Source organism: Heterodontus francisci, chromosome 27 (assembly GCF_036365525.1).
Source record: "Heterodontus francisci isolate sHetFra1 chromosome 27, sHetFra1.hap1, whole genome shotgun sequence".
Classification (NCBI taxonomy): domain Eukaryota; kingdom Metazoa; phylum Chordata; class Chondrichthyes; order Heterodontiformes; family Heterodontidae; genus Heterodontus; species Heterodontus francisci.
In genome coordinates, this window is record NC_090397.1 from 61,042,841 (window position 1) to 61,069,295 (window position 26,455).

At 40.6% G+C, this 26,455-nt stretch overlaps 1 protein-coding gene across 5 annotated transcripts in view; it reads right to left on the reverse strand.

Moving 5' to 3' along the window:
* Nucleotides 1-12,655: 12,655 nt before the first annotated feature.
* Nucleotides 12,656-26,455, reverse strand: part of mkln1 (muskelin 1, intracellular mediator containing kelch motifs) — a 168,021-nt gene continuing 154,221 nt past the window's right edge. For all 5 annotated transcript variants that reach the window (XM_068059463.1, XM_068059462.1, XM_068059460.1 and 2 more), the window contains 2 exons: nt 23,920-23,974; nt 12,656-20,951 (listed from right to left, as the gene is read on the reverse strand). In XM_068059463.1, the coding sequence (XP_067915564.1) occupies nt 20,830-20,951; nt 23,920-23,974 (177 nt within the window). In that variant the 3' untranslated portion in view covers nt 12,656-20,829. The remainder of the gene's footprint in view (nt 20,952-23,919; nt 23,975-26,455) is intronic.

The following is a 26,455-nucleotide window of genomic DNA, read 5'->3' on the forward strand; positions in this document are numbered from 1 at the left end:
TTATTAGCCCCTTCAGGATGCCTCCTTAGTGACCACTGCTGCTATGAGTTATATTACCAATCATTGTTGGAACTCTTGTTTTTTGAGAGCAATTTAGCCCTATAATGAGAATTCTGGCCTGCTTTTTAAACATTTTAAAATGATAAATTTTTAACTTACAGATTGGAGAGGGCGGCCTTGGGCCCTGTATTGTGTCTCCTCTGAGACCGAAAGTCATGGGTTCAAACCCCGCATTAAGTCTTGGACACATAATTTAGGCTATCTCTTCAGTGTAGTGTTGAGGGAGTACAGCATTGTCAGGGGTAAAAAAACCAAGCTGTGTCTGCATGTCACTATGGAAGAAAGATTTGCATTTATATATCACCTTTCACAACTTCAGGGCATTCCCAAAGCACTTTACAGCCAATGAAGAAACTTGGAAGTGTAGTCACTGTTGTAATGTAGGAAACACAGCAGCCAATTTATGCACAGCAAGCTCCCACATACAACAATGTGACCAGATAATCTGGTTTTGGGATTTTGATTGAGGCATAACTATTGACCAGGACATTGAGGAGAACTCCCCTTCTCTTTGAAATAGTGCCATGCGGTCTTTTACATGCACCTGAAAGAGCATTCAGGGCCTCAATTTAACGTCTTATCGGAAAGACAGCACCTCTAACAATGCAACACTCCCTCAGTACGGCCCTTGAGTGTCTGCCCAGATATTTGTGCTTGTGTGTCTGAAGTGGAACTTGAACCCAAAACCTCTGACTCGGAGGTGAGAGTGCTACCCACTGAGCTCGTATCTGAAGAGAAGACAGTTGTCCACTATGCGATCCTCAATGCTGCCATTCAACTCACTTACTTTTATGGAACCTTGGCAGATACAAAAAGGCTGCCAGGTTTGCTTACATAACAACAGTAACTGTGCATTGTAATTCATTCTGTCTTCAATGCTTAGGATGGTTTCCGAGGTTTTATAAGGTGCTATTTCCTTCTTTGTCTTGAAAATAATCATCAATGTAGTAAAATCGAAGCTGCATACCTGGCTCTGCTCATCCATTATTGCCCAATTAAGTCTTTCATCCATCGTGCAGGAGCAATTGAAGTGAAGCAGGAACATTCTAAACTACTGCATGCAAAGGGATCAAGGTCAATGTACAAAGCTCTACATCTCGCAGCACATTCAGAAAGTAAAAGAGATTCCTTTTAATAGTCCTCAAATAGCCAATCCCAAAATTCAGCAACTATCAGGCCACTCACTGGGATCAGCAAATTGGTAAGTAATTGGCAGCATTCTGGACAAGTACAGATCTTAGTGCCAGATTTTAATCAATAAATTACTCTTTATTACTGTTCCATAGATTGTTTAATAAGACAGGCAGTGCATGCTGCAGATTCAATCCTTGCTCTGTGGTGACTTAGCTGAGGTCAGCAAGAATAGCAGTTGGGGTAGAGAGGAGGCGAATCAGCCAGTGTTACCAATCAGAATTGTTATCCCATGACTCGTGTATGTGTGTATGTATTTTCAAGATCAGGCTGGTCTGTGATGCCCCAGTAGTTGAGTAGTTCACCCGCAATCATGAAGAATGGCCATCAGAGGGCATCCTCGCCTTCAGGCGAGGATGAAAGGAAATTGGATAGTGAGTGAAAAGTACAGGAGAACTGTAAATAATACACCAGACGAGGCAGTCATGAATAATGCGACTGTACCTGAACGATCAGCTTTTAAACTATAAAACATTGTCAATGTAATTCGTCTATTTTTAATGGAAGGATATAGTATGTTAAAAAGAGACTTCTGTACATGTTATCAATAGTTGTGTAAACAAATAAATATAGCAGCCAATAAACGAATTCTTAAATTACTTTAAACCCGAGTATTTCCAAATTGAATTAAGACTGTGTGTCAGGTGTTCTGATTGCTTCAGTATAAGCAGAAAACAAGACTTGTATGAAAGGGTTAAATTTCCAACAGGATACTCTGCTGAGAGTGGATGTTGGAAATTTCAGCCGGCCGGGAGCATGGATGTGGGAGATTGACGCCTTCAACTCTATTTGAATGGTTACTGGGACTTGGGTTTAACGGGAAAAGAACATCTCCCAATAATGCACTGACCTGCCTGCCCTCAGTGCTGCCCATCTACAGGAGCACCAGGCCTTGATGTGGGACCTACAACCTAAAGGAAACTGTCTACTAACTAGAAGAAAACAGGAAGGCAACATTAAATTTGTTTGTCAGTTCATGCCTAACTAGGACTAACATTTTCTCAATCTTTCTTGCATGTTCCAGACACTTAATGTTGGTAGAGAGCAGTTTTCTGCTTCTGTGACCCAGATAATTTCTCACTGGGAGACCACCCACCGTGCACTATATGCTGGAATTACTGCTTTAGCTAAAGCTAATTTTGCTACTGAGGTGTGGAGACAGCATGACACTGGAGTGTGCTCGTAGGACTGGGAGTGAGGAGTGTGTCAGAGTGTGGTAAGTGCCTCTGTGAAGAGGTGAAAGGACCAAGTGGCTTTGTGAAGGATAGGACCTGAAGAGAGCCCAAAAATGAAACTACAGGAAAATGTAATGTTTTATACAATGGGTTTGCTCCTGAGCCAAAGATTAAGATAAAAGTAATCGAATTAAAGTATCACTGCTAACTAATCATGAACAAAAAGTTCTGTTCACTCAATCCAGGTGGGTGAGGAAGGCGATTTGGCCCATCAAACCTCAATGATCCTAGAACCTTCCCCACCATTGATGCATTTAAGGGGAAGCTAGATAAACACAAGGGAGTAAAGAACAGGTTATGCTGATGGAGTGAGACAAAGAACAGGAGAAGGCACTTGTGGAGCATAAACCAAGGACCAATTGGGCCGAATGGCCTGTTTCTGTGCTGTACATTCTATGAAATCATGCAGTTCAGTTGCAGTGATGTTCTCACTGTTTGCTGCAGTTACCAATATAAACTGTTGGACTTACCTCATTCCAGCATTAGTAGCGACCCACTCCTTCATTTGTGGGGCCTTTATGAGATTCACCAGGACGGACTTGCTCTACTCTACCTATGGTATGAGGTGAAAAATGGGAGGACAGCAGTGAGAGTCCAGAGTAGCCTCACTGTCCCGACAGCAATGCTGCATGTTTGAGCCCTATCTCCCTCCCTCCCTTGTCAATAGTTTAGTTTGTATTGCTGCTGATCTATCTTTTCCATATTGTTTACTATCACAAAGAGGTCTGTAACCTTTGTACAAAGGCTTGGGGCAAAATAAAATGACAGCTACTTTTGACTTTATTTTGATCAGTTCCAAAATGAAGTCTAAAATGTTCACTATATATTATATACGTACACAGCAAACTGGATTCTTGCTGTCACCTGGGCTTCATCGGAGTTAGTCAGTATTGGTATACAGAAATTTCTACCTTGCCAGTCAGTAACCCTGGATAAAAGTGCCCCCAAATATCAGTGCCCTTTTAACTGTAGCATAATTCTGAATTGGACTAGGATTCTGAGCACCTTGTTATACCTTGTAACACGTTAACCCAACAGTAAATATACAGAAACCTACAACTAGGATGACATAGAAATTGCAGCACAGAAACAGGCCTTTCAGCCCAGCCAGTCTGTGTTATCCTGCACTTGAGCTGTTGTTCCATGTGCCTGCCGCATTTCCAAATCACTTTTTCGCCCTTTCCTTCAACCACCTTAAATGTTGACAGTCTCTGCTTCAATCAATCACTGTAGTCATGCATTCCACAGCTTAACAGTCTTGTGTGTTTTTTCAAAAAATATAAAATTAAAAGTTCCAAAGAATATTTATATATCTCAGTAAGAAAAGTTGAGTTTTGGTTCCATTTCTTTAGTTCACCTAAATCTCTTACGTTTAATCTTGTAACTTGCCACCTCACAGGGATATCACAGGGGCAGGAATGGATGTTGGATGTTCCGGGGTTTAGATGTTTCAAAAGGAATAGGGAGGGAGGTAAAAGAGGTGGGGGAGTGGCATTGCTAATCAGGGATAGTATCACAGCTGCAGAAAGGGAGGTCGTCGAGGAGGGTTTGTCTACTGAGTCATTATGGGTGGAAGTCAGAAACAGGAAAGGAGCAGTCACTTTGTTGGGAGTTTTCTATAGACCCCCCAATAGCAACAGAGACACGGAGGAACAGATTGGGAGGCAGATTTTGGAAAGGTCCAGAAGTAACAGGGTTGTTGTCATGGGTGAGTTCAACTTCCCTAATATTGATTAGAACCTCCTTAGTGCAAATAGTTTGGATGGAGCAGTTTTTGTCAGGTGTGTCCAAGAAGATTTCCTGACTCAATATGTAGATAGGCCGACTAGAGGGGAGGCTATGTTGGACTTGGTGCTTGGCAACGAACCAGGCCAGGTGGTCAGATTCCTGACCTTTACTATAGTCATGGAGAGGGACAGGAGCAGATGGGATGGGAAAATATTTAATTGGGGGAGGGGGAATTACAATGCTATTAGGCAGGAACTGGGGAGCATAAACTGGGAACAGATGTTCTCAGGGAAATGCACGACAGAAATGTGGAGGTTGTTTAGGGAGCACTTGCTGCGACTGCTGGATAGGTTTGTCCCGATGAGGCAAGGAAGGGATGGAAGGATGAAGGAACCTTGGATGACAAGAGATATGGAACAGCTAGTCAAGAGGAAGAAGGAAGCTTACTTAAGGTTGAGGAAGCAAGGATCAGACAGGGCTCTAGAGGGTTACAAGGTAACCAGGAAGGAACTGAAGAAAGGACTTAGGAGAGCTAGAAGGGGACATGAAAAAGTCTTGGCGGGTAGGATTAAGGAAAATCCCAAGGCGTTCTACACTTATGTGAGGAACAAGAGGATGGCCAGAGTGAGAGTAGGGCCGATCAGGGATAGTGGAGGGAACTTGTGCCTGGAGTCGGAGGAGGTAGGGGAGGTCCTAAATGAATACTTTGCTTCAGTATTCACTAGTGAGAGGGACCTGGTCGTTTGTGAGGACAGCGTGGAACAGGCTGATATGCTCGAACAGGTTGAGGTTAAGAGGGAGGATGTGCTGGAAATTTTGAATGATATGAGGACAGATAAATCCCCGGGGCCAGACGGGATATACCCAAGGATATTACGGGAAGCGAGGGAAGAGATTGCTGCGCCTTTGGCGATGATCTTTGCATCCTCACTGTCCACTGGAGTAGTACCGGATGATTGGAGGGTGGCAAATGTTGTTCCCTTGTTCAAGAAAGGGAATAGGGATAACCCTGGAAATTATAGACCAGTCAGTCAGTAGTGGGCAAATTATTGGAGAGGATTCTGAGAGCCAGGATTTATGATTATTTGGAAAAGCATGGTTTGATTAGAGACAGTCAGCATGGCTTTGTGAGGGGCAGGTCATGCCTCACAAGCCTTATTGAATTCCTTGAAGATGTGACAAAACACATTGATGAAGGAAGAGCAGTGGATATGGTGTATATAGATTTTAGTAAGGCGTTTGATAAGGTTCCCCCATGGTAGGCTCATTCAGAAAGTGAGGAGGCATGGGATACAGGGAAAGTTGGCTGTCTGGATACAAAATTGGCTGACCCATAGAAGACAGAGGGTGGTAGTAGATGGAAAGTATTCAGCATGGAGCTCGGTGACCAGTGGTGTTCCGCAGGGATCTGTTCTGGGACCTCTGCTCTTTGTGATTTTTATAAATGACTTGGATGAGGAAGTGGAAGGCTGGGTTAGCAAGTTTGCCGATGACACAAAGGTTGCTGGAGTTGTGGATAGTGTGGAAGGCTATTGTAGGTTGCAACGGGACATTGACAGGATGCAGAGCTGGACTGAGAAGTGGCAGATGGAGTTTAACGTAGAAAAGTGTGAAGTGATTCATTTTGGAAGGTCGAATTTGAATACGGAATACAGGCTTAAAGACAGGATTCTTGGTAGTGTGGAGGAACAGAGGGATCTTGGGGTCCATGTCCATAGATCGCTCAAAGTTGCCACCCAAGTTGATAGGATTGTTAAGAAGGCGTATGGGGTGTTGGCTTTCATTAACAGGGGGATTGAGTTTGAGCTGTGAGGTTATGCTGCAGCTCTATAAGGCCCTGGTTCGACCACACTTGGAATATTGTGTTCAGTTCTGGTCGCCTCATTATAGGAAGGATGTGGAAGCTACAGAGAGGGTGCAGAGGAGATTTACCAGGATGCTGCCTGGACTGGAGGGCATGTCTTACAAAGAAAGATTGAGGGAGCTAGGGCTTTTCTCATTGGAGCGAAGAAGGATGAGAGGTGACTTGATAGAGGGGTACAAGATGATGAGAGGCAAAGATAGAGTGGATAACCAGAGACATTTTCCCCAGGGTGGAAAGGGCCATCACCAGGGGGCATAATTTTAACGTGATTGGAGGAAGGTTTCAGGGAGATGTCAGAGGTAGGTTCTTTACACAGAGAGTGGTGGGTGCGTGGGATGCGCTGCCAGCAGTGGTAGTAGAAGCAGATACATTAGGGACATTTAAGCGACTCTTGGATAGGTACATGGATGATAGTAGAATGAAGGGTAGGTAGTTAATTTGATCTTAGAGTAGGTTAAAGGTTTGGCACAACATCATGGGCCGAAGGGCCTGTACTGTGCTGTGTTCTATGTTCTCACCTAGACTCCTCAAATCAGTGATTACAATCTGTTTCTATCTACCTGTTGGTCTTGTCTCTCAAACAGCTTGTGAGGTAATGATGCTCATAACGCTTTTTTTATTCGTTCATCGGATGTGAGCATCACTGGCAAGGCCAGCATTTGTTGTCCATCACTAATTGAGAAGGTGGTGGTGAGCTGCCTTCTTGAACTGCTGCAGTCCATGTGGTGTTGGTACACCAACAGTGCTGTTAGGAAGGGAGCTCCAGGATTTTGATCAAGCAACAGTGAAAGAATGGTGATATAGTTCCAAGTCAGGTTGGTGTGTGGCTTGGAGGGGAACTTGAAGGAGGAAGTGGTCCCATGTGTCTGCTGTCCTTGTCCTTCTAGGTGGTAGAGGTGCCGAAGGAGCCTTGCAAGTTCTGGAAAGTCATTTTGCAGTCTGCCTTCTTTTCACATGGGCCATTCGTGGCCTGCCTCCCCAAACTTACCCTAACTAGAAATTTCAGCATAGTCACTCTGGTATTGTACTGAACTCTCTCTCAACCCAGCATGACTATTCCCTCTTCAATAACAACTTAACTTTATATAGCACCTTCCACACAATAAAACATCCCAAAGTATTTCAGAGGAGCATTACAAAGCAAAATATGTCACTGAGCCACATAAGATTAGGTCAAATGACCAAAAGTTTAGGCAAAGAAGTAGGTTTTAAGGAGTGTCTTAAAGGAGGAAAGCCAGGTAGACAGAGGATATTCCAGAGCTCAGGACCCAGGCAACTGAAGGCATGGCCACCAATGGTGGAGCAATCAAACTTGGGGATGCTCAAGAGGTCAGATTTAGAGGAGCACAGATATCTCGGAGGGTTGTGGGGCTGTAGGAGATTAGACAGATGGGGAAGGGCAAGGACATAGAGGGATTTGACAACAAGGATAAGAATTTTAAAATCAAGACGCTGCTCAACTGGGAGCCAATGTTGGTCAGCAAGCGGAGGGGCAATAGGGGAATAGAACTTGGTGCAATTTAAGACACAGGCAGCAGAGATTTAGATGACCTCAAGTTTACAGAGAATAGAATATGGGAGACCAGACAGGAATGCATTGGAATAGTCAAGTCTAGAGATAATGAAGGCATAAATGAAGGTTTCTGCAGCAGATGAGCTGAGACATGAGCGAAGTCAGGCGGTCACGGAGGTGGAACCAGGCAGTCTTAGTGATGGTACAAATATGAAGTTAGACGCTCATCTTGGGGTCAAATGTGACACCAAGGATGCAAACAGACTAGTTTAATCTCAGACTGTTGCCAGGGAGAGGGATGGAGTTAGTAGCTAGGGAATGGAGTTTGGAGCAGGGACTGATAACAATGGCTTCAATCTTCCCAAAGTTTTATTGGAGGAAATTTCTGCTCATCCAGTACCGGATGTTGGATAAGTTGTCTCATAAGATAGCAACAATTGAGTTGAGAAAGGTGGCAGTGAGGTACAGCTGAGTGTTATCAGCATACATGTGAAAACATTGGATGATGGGGCAGCACGTAGATGAAAAATAGGATAGATCCTTGTGGAATCCAGAGGTAGTGCAGGAGCAGGAAGTAAAACCATTGCAAGAGATACTCTGGCTACGATTAGATGGATAACAATGGAACCAGGTGAGAGCAGTCCCACCCAGCTAGACAACAGTGGAGAGGCATGGAGGAGGATGGTGTAGTCAACCACATCAAAGGTGGCAATCAAGATGAGGGAAAGTTTACCTTTGTCAGTCACATAGAATGTCATTTGTGACTTCTTCCACTCAATCCGCATCCCAAATGAATACCAGTCTTCCCAGACTCTACATTTGCTGTGAGGTATCCATCCAGTACTACTGCTTCAGCAAGGGGAGGAAGAAGTGGAGTATAAATTTGCCTCAGATTGTCATTTATGATGTTGGAGGACAAAAAGGACAACACCTTCACTTTCTATTGACAGATAGGCAACTTCTGCAGCTTGAAGAAATACCTTTTAAGAGCCAACATGCAAAAAAAAAACAACATTTCACTATGACCACTAAGAGTTTAATGCAAGGTAACAGTTGATATTGCTGGAGTTCTGGAGACCTTGCTTGGTGATACAGCAAAGCACCAAGGAATGGTGCAGACAAATATCAGTCCCACAGATTGTTCTAAACTCACACGATTACATGAAAAGAAAGTCTGTGAATAATGGAAATTGATAAGAGGAGAAAATGCTCAAGATTTTGTGTTTTAATTTCCAACAAAATGAATTAGTTGGTGTCCAACAAGCACTTATGAAACCATCAGATTTTTGTAAGGTTTTGCAAGCCTTTGGTTCACTATCATTTAGGTGCACCTGCTATAAAAGCCAACAGACAAGAACATTTATTGCACACCAAGATCTCTTAACTAGAATCCTCTCCTTCACCATCCCACCAGGTGAAGAACATTATATATTGAGATTTCTTTTATTTCAAAAAAAAATTTATTTTGTCTTTGTTCTTGGAAGGTAAGCGAGGCTGCATTTATTGTCCAACCCTAATTGACCTGAGATGGTGGGCCTTTTCCTGGAACTTCTGCACTCCTGGTCGTGATGGTTCCCCACGATTTTGTTAAGTAGGTAATTCCAGAGATTGACCCAGCAATGATGAAGGAATGGCTATGGATGTCCAAGTCAAGATGCTGTGTCACTTGGACATGTTCTCTTGGCATTGCCACCCTCAAACTTCTTGGTGTTAAGATCCCAATGGCAGGCTATACTGAAGCAACCTTGGTAAGTTGCTGTGATTAATCAAAAGCATTTGAACAGCAACCATCAATATTCAGCTCATCCCTCCCTATCCTGTTTTTTTGGCCAGGTTGACTGCATGTTCTGCAATTGATGGAAACCTGGTTATGCATCATTAGGGGGAAAAAACCCTCTGGGGATAATGAAAATGAATGGGTAACAGCCTCTGCAGCATCACCACTCCCTGGCAAAACTCAATCATTACTGGGCCCAGCTGATGTGATGTTTGAGTGCCCACGTACCAGCAAAGGAACATGTTTAAATAAGCAGCTTTTATATTAATTTTAAAATTGGCAGCTCTACTGCAATAGGCATGGCAGAGGCTACCGATGGGTTAGCTGAATGTGAAGCACCTGCTGCATTCAGAGCTGTTGTAAGAGCACAAGGTGATAAGTGGGGCCCATGATTATAACGGTGAGAGTGAAGCCATTTGCTGCCAATTTTCTTGTATCCAATGGATGGGCACACAGGAGAGCTTTGAACTGATCAGCTGTTCTAACAGCAACTGGTTGCACTGGCAGAAGAAGGGAAAGGGGAAAAAGTGAACAATCATCTAAGAAAACTCTTTCATTTAAGTGCGTGGATAATGGGCACGAGGTTTTTATATATTTTTTTATTTTATATTTAGAGATACAGCACTGAAACAGGCCCTTCGGCCCACTGAGTCTGTGCCGACCAACAATCACCCATTTATACTAATCCTACATTAATCCCATATTCCCTACCACATCCCCACCATTCTCCTACCACCTACCTATACTAGGGGCAACTTGCAATGGGCAATTTACCTATCTTTGGCTGTGGGAGGAAACCGGAGCACCCGGCGGAAACTTGCAAACTCCACACAGGCACTACCCAGAATCGAACCCGGGTCCCTCGAGCTGTGAGGCTGCGGAGCTAACCACTGCACCGCCCCTGCGGGTTGCACTGCAGTACTGACAAAGCAGATGGGTGCTATATATTATAAGGCACGAGATGGCACTGTTGTTTTAATGAATAAATTGAGTATTAAGACTTGTACTTCATTTGAGCTTTAAAAGCTTATTTACCCCCAATATATCAATAAAAACATCCACTGTAAATTAATTTCTCTCCCTACCTGATTAAGCCACACAATTATCAATTTTTCTTGGACAGGAGCTTAAAATTATTCCTTGTGGCACAGATACTGAATATTAGTATACAGAAGCAAAAGGTTATGCCAACAAATTACTGGAGGTAATTAAAATGGTTGAGAAATTAGCCAATGGATATAATTTGACGTGGTGTTAATTGTCACTAATGAAGCTTATGAAAATGCTGACAGCTTATATGGTTAGTGACCAATTTGTTTGAAAACAGCCTTAAGATTGGAAAGCACAAGATGATTTGTATTTTGTTCTGGCTTGGGACAGTGACAATTGAAATTATATAGAAATCTGTGCTGGATTCCTTGATCCTAAGAGATATGGAAGATCCTACTGCCTGTAATATTGGTAGCAGTAAGAGCAACAGCATTGAAAGGGGTCTGGGTCAATTAAATGCATGGGCTAAGGTGTGGCTAATGGAGTTCCATGTACTGTAAGAGTAAGTATGGAACATCAGCACACAGTGGATATGTCAGTTAGCAAAAGGAAAAGGATCTAGATATAACTCAACACAAATATTCAGGCACAAGGGTAGCAATGCTATTTGCAGAGGAAACTAATTTATCTCGTGAGACATGATTAATTTCTAATCCTTTTAGGATTGAAATAAACTTCAAGCAGTTCCTTGAAACATTTAATGCCCACATACAATCAGACTTAGGCTTCACATTCAAAAGGAAATATCTGTCTTAAATGAGTGTTCTTTGTTTAATGCATATTGAATTAGACAGGTTATGCATGTGGCCACTGGGGGGGGGGGTCCCTCAGCATTATTGTTCTATGCGAGTTCCTCTTGATGATGACTATTTTAAAACATTGCGTTTTATTGGGTGTCAAAACAATAAAGTGGGAAGGTGCAAACAATGCAGAGCTGATGCTCATCTCCAATCTGCTCCAAACAGGCCCACAAAGTCCTTGCGAGTTCTCATGTCTGTGTACTCAAGCACAAAGCCAATTTAATTTGGACTTCTCAGCCTCAGGCCTTCAAACTCCTTGGTCTTGGAGGATTAGCATCTCTCATCAGAACTGCTAACCAGAAGGTACTGAAAAATACAAGAATTTAACATTCTCTGGCGCTGAAGGAATTTTTATATTGTGCAAGTTTGATTGCTGACTTGAAGAAACCTGCCCCCCAACACCACCTCCACCCCCCTCCTCCCCATATTCTTCTGCATGTTTTTATGTCTAAATAATTCCAACCAAGCAGTTTAACCTGTCTACACTGCTCTGAATTATTATTTTCTCCAGTGAAGGATATTACAATGATCAGGAGCTAATTTTAAACACAGCAATGCTATCCAGTACATAACAATGATGCAAGTTTTAGTTCATTAAAGACTTGTGCACAGTTAGGCAGAAGTTGCTATAAGCAGAGCATGTCAGCAAACATTGGTGGAAAGCCAGAATTGTAACGATCAGTAACTGGCACAACAGATAGATCATATCAAAAGGCCCCAAAATTATATCTTTAAGGATTCATTGATATCCCAATCAGTCTTAGCTTCAATTTAATTCTATCCACCAAGCATTAAAGTACAGATGCCATTTCAACACTCCCCCCTGCTCTCATGCTCACATCTCTGTCCTGGGATTGCTGCAGTGTTCCAGTGAACATCAACGCAAGCTCGAGGAACAGCATCTCATCTACCAATTAGGCACACTACAGCCTGCCGGACTGAACATTGAGTTCAATAATTTCAGAGCATGACAGCCCCCCATTTTACTTTCATTTTTAGTTATTTTTTCTTCCTTTTTTCTACATTCTTTTTTTACATTTTTTACAATCTTTTTTTGCATTTATTTCATTTCATCTTAGTTTGTTCAGTTTGCTTACCCACTGTTTTTTTCAGGTTTGCACTTGCTGTACAATATTCAGTGTATTTACACCTAATCTGTGCTAATGCTTTGTCTTTCAACACACCATTAACATATTGTTTGCCTTTGCTCCATGACCTTTTGGTCAGCTATGTGGCCTGGTCCAATCTACACCTTCTCCTTTGTTATCTCTTGCCCCACCCCCACCTCACTTGCTTATAATCTGTGACTTTTCTTATATTTGTCAGTTCCGAAGGGTCACTGACCCGAAACGTTAACTCTGCTTCTCTTTCCACAGATGCTGCCAGACCTGCTGAGTGATTCCAGCATTTCTTGTTTTTATTAAAGTACAGAGTTGCTTTATTAGGGTTTTGTTTTTATTAAGAAAAGAAACTGAACAAAATACAGTCTTTTTTCCATATGTACATTACATACAACATAATTCTTCAGTTGTATTTGTCCACTGGGTCTACACATTCAGTTATTCACAACAAGGTAGTGCATAAATTGTATACATTTCAGCAAATAAGGATTGGGATCTTCATACTTTCAAAAGAAATGGAAAACACACACCATTTCGGTCAAACCACAGGTTAAATCTGCTGAGTTGAACCTTATAGCAAACCCACAGGCTTGCATGTAACATTACATTGTTACAGAGGTTGCTGAAGAATCAATGAAAGACTGAAGAAAAAACACATTCCCTGGACCCATATTCACAAATAGCCCAAAGTATCGTGGGAATCTGTACATGATGTATTGCATAAATGTTTATGAATACAGGCCCTGTGCACTAATAAAGATCATACACACACAAACATGAATAACTGAAGCACCAAACTGGGTTCAACACCCAATATTAACTGAAAACCTCTTTAAAACTGCACACACTGCAAAGTCCTTTAGCCAATCATTTCCCAACAGTGTTCTTCTGGTTGACTACATAACCACACTTAATCCAAGCCCCGATTAGTCACCATATAGTGAGGGATGTATTAGCAAGTGTTGATAAGACTACATTTTAGGGATCACAAACAGAAAAAAAACAAACAGGTTTTTGTGACTTAATTTGATTGGATGCTTAGTTGGATCATGCACAGCAAAGTTATTGCAACTCATCCAAAGCAAGAGATTCAGACACGAAATGGAAGGCCCATATTACACTGAGAATATCCAAAGGTCGATAAACGGAAGATGTAACTATATATCTCACTAAACCAATACATTTGTATCCTTCATTAATAGTCAGGTAACCAGGGCTATTTTACATTGATTAACAGCCCCCTCTAATTGGAATGCTGAGAAATATTAATACTTAAGATTAAAATACCTTCCCCAAGTATTTGCCGATGCTTGTTTTTTTGATACCAAACCACTGCGACACTCTTCTCTACTCTACCATGGGTGAGTAGAAAATGCGTAATTGCCATCACCAAATTTACAAAACAAAATGAGTTAAGTAGTAACAGTTACAAAAGGCATTCAATTGCCTCTCTAAATAGAGTTAACCATTTATTTCTGGAGCATTAGTATCTACCATAGCAATATTTGTTCACTGCCCAGCAAGGTTGCAGAAATATACATAGACTGCAGACGTTTAACAGTCTGAATTTTGATTTTTGACTGGATAGTCACAGGGAGGGGAAGTAGAGAGAAATTCTTCCTTAAAAATACTTTAAATTGATGGACATCAGTGGCCATCAACCTTTACTTGAGGTTATTATGGGTAGAAATTTGCAGTGGCCCAATATTTTAATGGTTAACACATCATCAGGCACTGGATAATATCTCATTGAATTCTGCCCCGTCTACAAACCCTACTCACCCATTTTATTTTTAATTCTTCAAAGAACAAAAGGAACTGTTCAATGACAGCAGTTTCTTCACACTTGACATCTTGGAAAAGTTGAATTCAGCAAGCAATTATATAAATGTCACTTAAACATTTATATTCAAGCTTATATCAAAGCTAACAAAAAAGGTGGAAGTTTTTGACTAATATAAAAGCTCTGTACGGACTAGAAAATAGATAAATGACAGAAAATGAAGATTATTTACCAAGTCTGAACAAAGGCAAAGTTCCAGAAAATACATTTGGCTGAACAGGAGATGACATTAGATTTTATGAAATCCTTTTTAAAGAGAAATTTTATTAATGCAACCAATCTGTTTAAACGGGAGCCAAGATTTAAAATAACCTCTAAAAGCCTGACATATTAAAAAGTAATGCATGCATCTTGTGCATTGGGAAGCTATACAATACCCATAATATTAATCATGCTATGGGGGAGAGGAATTTGCTCTGTTTAGGACCTTTAAACTCACAATTACATTTCTCATTACATTCACTAGCAACTGGCACAAAGACGTTTGCCATTTAAAAATAAACAGCTCTTTCAGTAAAGGGGCAAAAAATTTGAAATCCTAAATGGTGCATTTTCTTTTTCACTTAATTACTGAGTTTTTACATTCTTTGTACAGTATATATTCCAATTATACATAGTTTAAAAACAAAGATGATGGGAATAGATAGTAATTTCAAGAGGAAAAACAGGTTAATCTATGGATAAAGATCCATCAGAATGTGTATAAGTGATGCAGGGTTTGTACTCAAAACATTAACCAATACATTTTCTGTTTCTTTTGTTTCCAATATCCAGCATTCAATTTGTATTCTTTAATCTGTACACTTGGTTTATCTCTGCCCACATGATCTTTGTTAATATGGAAGAGAGAACTGATTTGGCCAGCAAAAGCATTCTATGGGAACCCACCCTTAGTTCAGAGAAAAGGCAGAACATCTCAACGTTGAACAATGGAACTAATCTAGTATCACTTTCTGCTTCCTAAATCATATTTTTCCTATTAATATTTTAATGAGCTCTTGAGCTCAAGACGTTAGCAGCACTGGACATTCCCCTATTTCACTAACCTTAAAGCTCCTTCTGCTCCACCTCACTGTTCATGATCTTAACTTCAGAAATCACCCCACTGCAGTGTGACCTTTTCCATATTAGTTGGCCTTGTGGCGACTGACAGAGATTGCCAATTTAGGGTCAACTTTGTGTTGTCAACCAAATACTCAGTAAAAACTGCTGTGACAATTCCATCAGTCTGGGCTTTGAATTCAGATTCCAGAAGTGAAACCACAATGTGCTAACCCAGTGTGCCACCCACTGACAGTCTTTTAAACTGCAACAACAAACAACACAAGACAGGTTCAAAAATACAAAGACCTTTTTTGGTTTTAGATACCCTTAACTTACCAACAGTGCCCACTAAACAAATATTTCAGAAATGTTAAAAAGGGAAGTGAGGGGAATACTTTACTTGGTTTATTCTATGGGATTTGGACTACTGATAAAAAATCTTATGATTAAATTTGTCCTGCATGACAGTAGTTAGAAAATCACAGATAAGCAATATTCATATTAATTTGTTTTTCCCGAAGGAATTTAGAACAGTTTTTGGACTTTGATCAATGTCTCCTCCCATACAATAACAAGGAATCTGTTTTTAAAAAGTAAATCGAAATGACAATACGTCAATGCTCAAGTTAATGAAACATGCCGAAATGTAGCATTTTACACAAATTGGGTCCAAAAGTTAGGACATCTCAAAGTTCTTTATGATCAATTACTTTTTGAAGTAGTTGCCGAGACAAACATAACAGCCAATTTGCACACAGCAAGGCCCGATAAACAATGACAGAATGAATGCTCAGCCAACCTGTTTTTGGTGGTGGATTGAAAGTGGGGTTGATGGAGAAATGCTGGCCATGATAATACTCTGTGTTAGGCAGATTACTCATTATATAGCTCCCTAATCTGTCCACAACAACATAACCAGAAGTGGTCAAGAGCATCAAGAGAGATCATGTGCATGCAGCACAGTAAATGCTACCCTGCTTCTAATCAGAAAGAGCACAGTAAACTGATGCACCTATTGGTTAATCCCAAACTGATTACTGAACTGCTATCCAAAATTCAATATTTAGTTATCTCCCAAGTATTAAGGAGCAAGTGATCTGTCACAACAACCGATTTATCACTCACATTCCAGGAATACCCCCGCCGCAGCAATAGACCATTTTCATCTCAACAGCACCATTAATGTAAAATCGTGGCATTTCAGCTGCAAATTGCTTTGAGATTTATAATGAGATGTCTCACTGTGTCAAATCACTTCCCCTGGGTACTAGCAAGATCCCATAACCTAGTCTTGAGACACTAGCTTTTAAATACCTAAACAGGTGTGAAAACACTTTCTGCAGATGCAAACATTTGATGGTTTGTGAACTTTTGAAAAAAAATCCTGCTATTACACATTACTTCAATTTTAAACGTTGAGAACACTGCATTATTAAACTGTAAATCTAGGTGGCAGGTCTCATCCTACAAAGGGAAAAAAATTCAAGCTGTATAGTATTTGGAGCCAGTTATCTAGAGTTTTAGAAATGAGCCAGGCCAAAATAATTTAATATGACAAAATCTGACCGATGCATTTATATTTTTCCTCTAATTATAAAATTCATATAAAACTGATTGAATCAGCCAGAATTTACACTTGAGAAGTTGACAAATGTTTATTTCATTTTAGCTAGTTAACTAAAACAGCAACTAGACAAAATTGGTTAGTGGGAGTAAATGGTGTTTCTTAAAGATAAAAACAGCTGCAAAGCTGCCTGCCTTAAATACACTCCAGCTAAATCGGAGTAAGCTCAACACATGAGGTATTGCCATGCAACTATTTGGGTCATAAGTCAACAAACTATAATACAGAGCAGTAATTGGCATGAAATGCCCACATCAATGATTTGTATTTTCTAAAAAATTATGTGAAGCTTATGCCAAATTGTACCAGATTATGTACCAGTGCTTTACAAGTAATTTTTGGTACTTCAGCAAAATAGCATAAAACTGAACAGTTAAAAAGACATTGCTGGCAATCTAATACAAAAATAGCAGTTTGGCCTATACGAGAAAAACAGATGAATATTTTTGGGTGTGACACCTCATCAGATAATTTAACCCATCTTTACCTTTTCAGATGTTGATCGCCTGGTTCTGCACACTCAGCACTTTGTTTTATTTAACAAAACTTAAGTTCAGAGGGGATAGCTGATGCCCCATCCAACAATGGACATGACCTGACATTCTAATTTGGTTGCGAAGCACTTTGTGACGCCCCAAGGTTGCAAAAGGAGTTTCATAAATGCAAGCTTTTTTTCCCCTCTTCCAATGAGAAGCTACCATCATCATACAGGATATTTTAACTTTTCTTTGGTTAACACCAGTGATTTTGTTCTGATCATTAAGGCTTGCCAATGTTGTTATGACACTTTCACCACTATCCCCACACCCTCCTGATTTTATAAATACAAGATGACAATGCTAGACCATATTAAGAGCATCAGCCAACAGGGAAAAGGGAATTGCTGAAACATACTTTGAGTTACAACACTATATACTAAACAATAGAACATTTGGACTGAGCTTATGTTGGATACAATTCTTGACTACATCACTATCAGTAGGTATAATTTTAAACCATGGAATCTGGTGCAGAAGACCTTAGCAAAAGGCTATAACTTCTGGAGTATCAGCAATGTTTTGCAATTTTGCATACTAATTGCTGGTGCAATCTTTACACTTTTAAATGGGACCAACTAAATAAAGTGAATGTGTTCATGTTTGTATTTCCATCAATATATTTCCAACTATCCTGTACTCTCTTAGCCTTTGGCCAAGGCCATCAGGTCAGGTTGGTCATCAATTAAAAGTGACCTCAATATAAAAATACCAGGAACAATATGCTTTGGTTACGTTGATCTATTATGAAAATTATGATTCTGAATGGGATCTGCTTAGTCAAGTGTGAAAATTATTTGCTTCCTTGTGACAGCAGAGGTTACAAGTTTGAATTTGATGAAAGCTCCCTTTATACAATTCTTATCCGCACTAGCTGGGTTGCGGGGGGAAAATGGGAATATCTGGTATTGTAAAGGATTCACTGAATACCTGGTAGCTCAAGAGGTACATTGATTACTTCATACAACAAACTGTCCATTTTACAAATTGGGAGATAGCAACGTTTGAGATGCGTTATATACACACTGTTGGAAGATGTTCCTTTAATTCTATTCTTCAACACTCCTACCTTTTCCAAAAACCAAAAAGGCAATCTCATACCAAACAAATATCTGAACAGATAGGAGACTGAAGAATTTAACAAAGCAAAATTAATATCTGCAGGGCCATCTCTATATAAACAAGGGCACCCAACAGCAGCAAAGCTAACAAAGTCCTGACTCACTAACGGTCTTGCCAGCTACAGAAGGAAATCAGAATTTTCAGTGGTGAAAGATGCTTGGCAGAGGCACGAATGCAGCAATAATGAGAAAAATCTTCATTCAACTCTATACTTTTTGAATAAAGATACTCTTTTTAGGACTTTAGTATGTTAGTGCCATTCATGAAAAACATAAAATTATCTTCTATAGAGGAGAAAAAAGAAAAAAAATTTTGCCTCTAGTAGTCGAACACAAAAGCAGCATAAAGAGAACAAGTCAACCATTGAGGTAAAGTACCGTAATGATGTGCATTTCTAAGACAAGTGAAAGCCTTTTAGTCAGTAACTGCAGTGGCTGTTTAACACCTTTGCTGTTACCATCCTACACACAAGATCATTGTATGAGGAATTTAAATTGAAGGGTACCAAGGGATTAAAATACATAGATAATTATGGTACAAAGCAGTACAATTTAGAAACTTGCATCAGTAAAAATCTTCCACATTTTCTTTAACAGCAATTGCAATAATTGGATCAGATGCTTAAAGTTGTGAAAGTGTTAAAATAGTTTATCTGAGAAACTTATCAAAAATTAAAATCCTGTGACAAGGTCCCCATTTCCTAGACACAGTTTCAGACATGTATTTCCCATCGGCACACTTAACTGTATCACTATCTTTGGCAGCTGAGCTGGATTTAAAAAAAAAAAAATTACAACATACTTCAAGGCATCAGCTTTACATGTTCCAAGAAATGACGTTACAACCGATGACTAAACCTTACTCAACATGCCTGACATCATTGTGGAAAGATGATGAGAACAACACAAGATGCAAGAAATCATTGAAGTCTGGGCTCCTTTGATAAGAGCCAAAAACCAATCGCAGAAAGCATCCTAAACTAGAACCTCCAGAGTTTGGAGGCAACCATTTTACCACAGAGAATCAACATATTGAGCACATTTTATCCATGTCCATTACTTAACAAATAAAGTCAAGGGAATTTGTAATTGTTTTAGAGAGAATAGCATTATCGTTCAATTTGGATAAAAACAGACAATGTCGATGAATTGTAGCAGGAAATACCACTGAATTTCTGCCATAAAACACTCCTTTTAATAAGCACTTTCCCAGACTTGGTACGCAACTCCAATCCACAGACCAAAGAGGATCTTTGCCATCCATTTTTCTGCAGCCAACATTGCAATCAACAAGTGAGATCAGTAATTGTAAAAAAAACAAAACTGGCGCACTGCACTTTCCAAGTATAAATACTTAAAAGCAGGCTTTGGAAACTCGCAATCTGTGCCTCACACACTGGACCAGCTGCAATAGAAAGGCAAATTGCTGCTAACTACAGTTTTTGATAGCAATTGTTTTGTCGGAATAATCTTGTCCCAAGAGGAAATGACCATGCTGGATCTTTCATACATTTAAAAAAAGCCAGCTCAGCAGAGTATATTTTGAAAGCTGGATTTATTTTTTGGCCATGCCATCAAAAAAAAAAAGAGGGAAATGTAAAGATTAATGTCAGCCCCATTTATAATAGGACAGTAACTGAAGTGCAAGTAGTAAATTAACAGTAAAATGGATCAATTCTGAAGTAAAAATGCGTCCCAATGGCAGCAAATCTACTCCGCCCACTGAGAATTCAGAATCAGCAGCTCCACAGGACACTGCAGTCACCGTACACGATGCACAGTTCTTGAATTCATTCAATATCAAAAGTGTAGCTGCAACGTTTTAAAGCAGTTATTAATTTTGCTGTAGAGGCCAAAATGAATGGGAACAGTATATAAAATGACACCATAATGTGATTTCAAGGGTGTGGACTGTTGGACTGATAAATGGACAAAAGTGGACTGAAATACTGCTGAAGAAATATCACTACAGCATTATTCCAGCAAACGGCCCAGACATTAAGAATGTCAACTGCATGTTTATATCGACACGCTGATGGCAAGATTTATTATTAAATCTCAAAATATTTACCAATGCAAGAAAGGACACAATGGGAAGCAAACCCATTTTCACAAAGCCGTCATCTGTCCCAACCCAGTTTTATAGTCTGCATGAAAACAGCACTGAAACAGGACACTCAAATCAAAACTAGATGAAAGGTGATGCATTACATAAACCATCTTTGCCAGCCAAAATCAGAAACCAATCTGGCCCAGATAAAACAGGAGATCAGATCTGTGATTCACTTTCTCTTCAGCCAGAATCCATCAATTGCTGTCTAGCTACAGTGTGATGAGGTCAACCAAGTTGCCTTTTGGAGGCGTCATGCTGTCAGGGAAGAAGTTTACCAGCGTATCAAACAGCAGAGTCCTCTGGGCATAAGTCTGATCAACGTCTGAAAAACCTGTTGAGAAATAAGAGAGATAGATGAACACCAAGTGAGTGATTTCATTCTGTGGTGCTTATAGAACATGAGACAATGGCACTGGGACAATACAGCACAGCACTGAAAAGAGACACATTTAGAACCAGTTCAGAGAGAATTTAGGCCATGGGAAAGGTGCAAATCTAACAAAATTGCACTATCGAACACAACTAAATATCAGCCCTGCTCTTAATGGACTTCATTTCTGGCATTCTCGGATGTTATTGCTGCTCCCAGCGTACTGGTTATGAACTCCAACCAACTAGAGGACATAACAGGCATTAGTACATAGAACAGTAGAACAGTACAGCACAGTGCAGGCCCTTCAGCCCACGATGTTGTGCCGACCTTTTAACCTACTCTAAGATCATACTACCTACATACCCTTCATTCTACTATCATCCATGTACCTATCCAAGAGCCGCTTAAATGTCCCTAATGTATCTGCTTCTACTACCACCGCTGGCAATGCATTCCACGCACCCACCACTCTCTGTGTAAAGAACCTACCTCTGACATATCCCCTAAACCTTCCTCCAATCACCTTAAAATTATGCCCCCTGGTGATAGCCCTTTCCACCCTGGGAAAAAGTCTCTGGCTATCCACTCTATCTATGCCTCTCATCATCTTGTACCCCTCTATCAAGTCACCTCTCACCCTTCTTCGCTCCAATGAGAAAAGCCCTAGCTCCCTCAATCTTTCTTTGTAAGACATGCCCTCCAGTCCAGGCAGCATCCTGGTAAATCTCCTCTGCACCCTCTCTAAAACTTCCACATCCTTCCTATAATGAGGCGACCAGAACTGAACACAATATTCCAAGTGTGGTCTGACCAGGGCTTTATAGAGTTGCCGCATAACCTCGTGGCTCTTAAACTCAATCCCCCTGTTAATGAAAGCCAACACCCCATACGCCTTCTTAAAAACCCTATCAACTTGGGTGGCAACTTTGAGGGATCTATGGACGTTGACCCCAAGATCCCTCTGTTCCTCCACACTGCCAAGAATCCTGTCTTTAAGCCTGTATTCCGCATTCAAATTTGACCTTCCAAAATGAATCACTTCACACTTTTCCACGTTGAACTCCATCTGCCACTTCTCAGCCCAGCTCTGCATCCTGTCAATGTCCCGTTGCAACCTACAACAGCCCTCCACACTATCCACAACTCCAGCAATCTTTGTGTCATCGGCAAACTTACTAACCCAGCCTTCCACTTCCTCATCCAAGTCATTTATAAAAATCACAAAGAGCAGAGGTCCCAGAACAGATCCCTGCGGAACACCACTGGTCACCGAGCTCCAGGCTGAATACTTTCCATCTACTACACTCTGTCTTCTATGGGCCAGCCAATTCTGTATCCAGACACCCAAATTTCCATGTATCCCATGCCTCCAGGCATTAAAACTTTAAAAGGAGTGATGTTATAGCTTATTAGAAAAAGGGTAAATTCTAAGCTCATAATAAACCACAAGCTGAAACTCTTACCGAATAGTAGCCAGTCCCACACCCTTTCTATAAATAGCTCACACAAATTAAAAGTTAACACCGCAAAAAACACTTGCCAAACATTTTCTGGCCTGCTTTCATTTTTCAGTTAAATTCCTTCAGTCCCCAAAGCAACTGTAGGCCACCAGCTCCAAGGTCTAAAGACAATGTTGTGCTTAATTAGTCTCAGTGATCAGATTCTCAGTGCCCCTTGAGTGGCTGATGCCACATTTACCACCCACCCCACTTCACCCCTTGTGGAGGAAAGCTCAGTGTCTCTTCAGTGAGGCAGCCCATTCCCATATTCTGCCTGCCACCAGTATTTAGGTTTGAAAAAAAGATACATGCAGTACAACAAATAATTAAGACTAGTTAACTTATTTATCTAAGCCCATGACAACTCTCATACTCAGTTTACTTGTGTTATGACATTAACTGGAATAACAAAAAATGTTGGAAACACACAAATAAGCTAGCATCTGTGCAGGCAGTATTTTCAGCTTGATAACCTTCTGACAGAACCCAGGAACTTGACTACCCACACATAGGCTCTCAGATTATATAATAGGTTTAATCTTTGTTTACAAATCATCTGAACAGCTATTTGTCCAGTACATTTCCAGAAGCTGTCACATTGAGCTTCTGAATAAGCACAAGTCTTCAATCAGGAATGCATTCATTCAATTGTTATATCACTGAAGCATAATGAGCACTGTGTCAGGAATGCAGGAAACATTTCCAAATAAGCAGGCCAAAAACAATTATTGGCTTAGTGCTAGACCACCCTCCTTCCCTAATGGAAGCAAAAGAATTGTGGGCCACACCCTAATGGTGTTACAATAGCTCAAGCCGAAAAATCTAATCACACGTAAAGGCAGCAAATGAACAGATGAAGTCATGAACACATGCAGTACTCATGACAACTCTCATTCTCGGTTCACTTTTGCATTACAGCATTAACTGGAATAACAGAAAATACTGGAAACACACAGGTCAGCTAGCATCTGTGCAGGGAGGACAGTATTTTCAGCTTGTGATCTTCTGACAGAACCCAGGAACTTGTGTACTCACACACAGGCTCTCAGATCATATAAATAGGTTTAATCTTTGTTTACAAATTATCTGAACAGCTACTTATCTAGTAGATGTAGAATTAGAGAACACAGAATTTTACAATGCATAAACAGGCCATGTGACTCAACAGGTTTGTGCTAATGTTTATGCTCCACACGAGCCTCCTCTCACTTTACTTCATCTCACCCGATCATCATATCCGTCCATTATTTTTTCCCTCATTCACTTACCTAGCTTCCCCTTAAATATATCTATGCTATTTGCTTCAACCACTCTACGTGGTAGCAAGTTCCACAATTCTCACCATTCTTATGTTCAAATTATAAAACAACAGTTTGCAAAGCACATTAAGTATACTGGATATGTAAGCATTTTTTAAGAACACTTACCTAATGGGATGAAATCTGAGCTCGATTTGAAGAGTGCCTGAGCCAGTAACTGAAACTTAAGAATAGAAGTAACATATTAGTTACATAAAGTAACTGGAATAAATTACAGTAGTAAAAATGCACAAGCTCACAATAAATGGTATTCTATTAGACTAACTAGAATAATTCAGCTCTGTAACAATGCTCAGCCACAGCTCCACACTCTTTCTTAAAGCAGTGGGGGGGGGGGGCGTTGAGGAGAGGGGAGACAAGAAATCCCTTTAAAGGGAATACAAATACAATGAAAAAGAAAGCACAGACATTAGTAGGTTACAGTAAATGGAGGGCTGATACAAAGAATGCACAGCAACACAAATTCCCAGCAGCAGCCCTGAGTGTCACTATACATATGGCAAGTTCCCAACTGTATGAGGTAGACAGGGAATGGAGGCACCAAGCGATGGCTGGGTGCTTCAAGGGAGCGGAAAAGAAGAAAGGAAATCTTTGGGCGACTCATCCCAGATCAACACTGCATCTCCTGATGGTTGATTACAGAGTGGGACTAACAGTATCTTGAACGCAAGCTGTTCATTCATCCACCCTGCTCCAAGGAAATGGTGCATGGGGCAGCAGACGGGTCAATTAGAAAGCAAAACATCACACAGAAATGCAGCATAGTGGTAGTCAATTTACTAACCATCTGAACCAAGTATAAATATCCAGTGAATTCCAGAGCTAACATCTTTCAGTACATGTTAGCCAAGACACAACTTCAAACTGGTTTTATTTCCCTACTGTAAATGCTGTCTTTCAAACAACTTGTATATAAACAGCTATTAATTCTGTTATTAGTCAAAAAGAGTCATAAATGGCAAAGTGTGTCTTAATATGTTTCCACAGCTTAAAAGATTGGTAAATGGGGCAAGTGGACCAAGACATTAATAACTACTTGCAAATACATAGAAATCAGTCTTGCACAGAAAGCACCGTCTCCACTCAAAGCTGTCACATTCAGCAGCCATGCAGGACCCCACATGCTGGTGTAATACACTCTAAATAGTACAGCCATAAGGCACTGTCTGCTTCCTGCTACTGATCTGAAGATTGAGAGATAGGGAAGCAGGACACACCCAGCTGAGGGAGAGCTTATCTTAACTTTTCAACAGGAGATGAAACTATGCTATAATCACCACAGATTAGAGAGTGACTGCAGAGAGTGTTATGACTAAACAGTGACAACTTGTATTTATACAGCGCCTTTTATTTGATAAAACGTTTCAAGGCGCTTCACAGGAGCATTATCAAACAAAATTTGACACCGAGCCACATAAGGAGTGTGTAGGGCAGATGACCAAAGGGTTGGTAAAAGAAAGTCTTAAAGGAAGACAGAGGGAGAGAAGCAAAGGAGTTTAGGGCGAGTATTCCAGTGCTCAGGCGAAGGCAGGGCTATCAATGGGGCAGCTATCAAAATCGGGGATGCTCAAGAGACCAGAATTGGAGCAGCTCAGATATCTTGAGCATTGCAGGTCTAGAGGAGATTAAAGCTAGTAAGAGGCAAAATCATGCAAGTATTTGAAAACAAGGATGAGAATTTTAAAATCAAGGCATTGCTTAAATAGGAGTCAATGTAGGTTGACAAGCACAGGGGTGCTGGGTGAACGAAACTTGATGCAGGTAAGGATATGGGCAGCAGAGTTTTGAATGACCTCAAGTTTACAGAGGGTAGAACATTGGGAGGCCAGCCAGGAACTCACTGGAATAGTCACGTCTAGAGGTAACAAAGGCATGGATAAGGGTTTTAGCAGCAGATAAGCTGAGGCAGGGGTAGAGATGGGTGATGTTACATAGGTGGAAATAGGCAGCCTCAGTGATGCCATGGATATATGGTCAGAAGCTCATCGAGATCAAATATGGCACCAAGGTTGCAAACAATTTGGTAGAGTCAGAGTGTTGCCAGGTGTTACGACTGAGGCGGGAGGAGTGCACTGTTAATTCAGTCCCACTTCTCCACAGGCCACAACATATAGTTAAATGTTCCCACTAACCGAAACAGTCAATCAGATACTCTTCCCCGAATAAAGCACACCAACTAGGTTTCTTTAATAAATAACCAAAACTAGCTGTTAATTATAAACCAAGTCTTAACCAATAATGAAGTAAACATACGCACAGATCAAAATATTAAAGCCCATTAATTATCTTAGCCCTCAAGTGCACGCACACACACACACAACCGGTTAACCAGAGGGAAAAAAAAGATTTTTGTTGACAGATGTTACAAAGAAATAGAAGGAAAAAAAACATGCTAAAAAGGTATGGAAAGAAGTCCTTGGCTTCGGTGAGATGTCCCAAAGGTGAACAGGCGGCTGTCAATGGAATCTTCCTGTAACTGCTCTTTCCAGGCAATGTTGATGATCAGTCTGGGCAGGCTTTCAAGAGATGCAGCTACAAATTGCTTCACATAGATATTACATTAGGTGTGCAGCAACAAAGCTTTCGATTCTCACACATTGGATGCAAAGCTCCTTCAAAGAAGCAAGGTTTCTGCAAACATGCA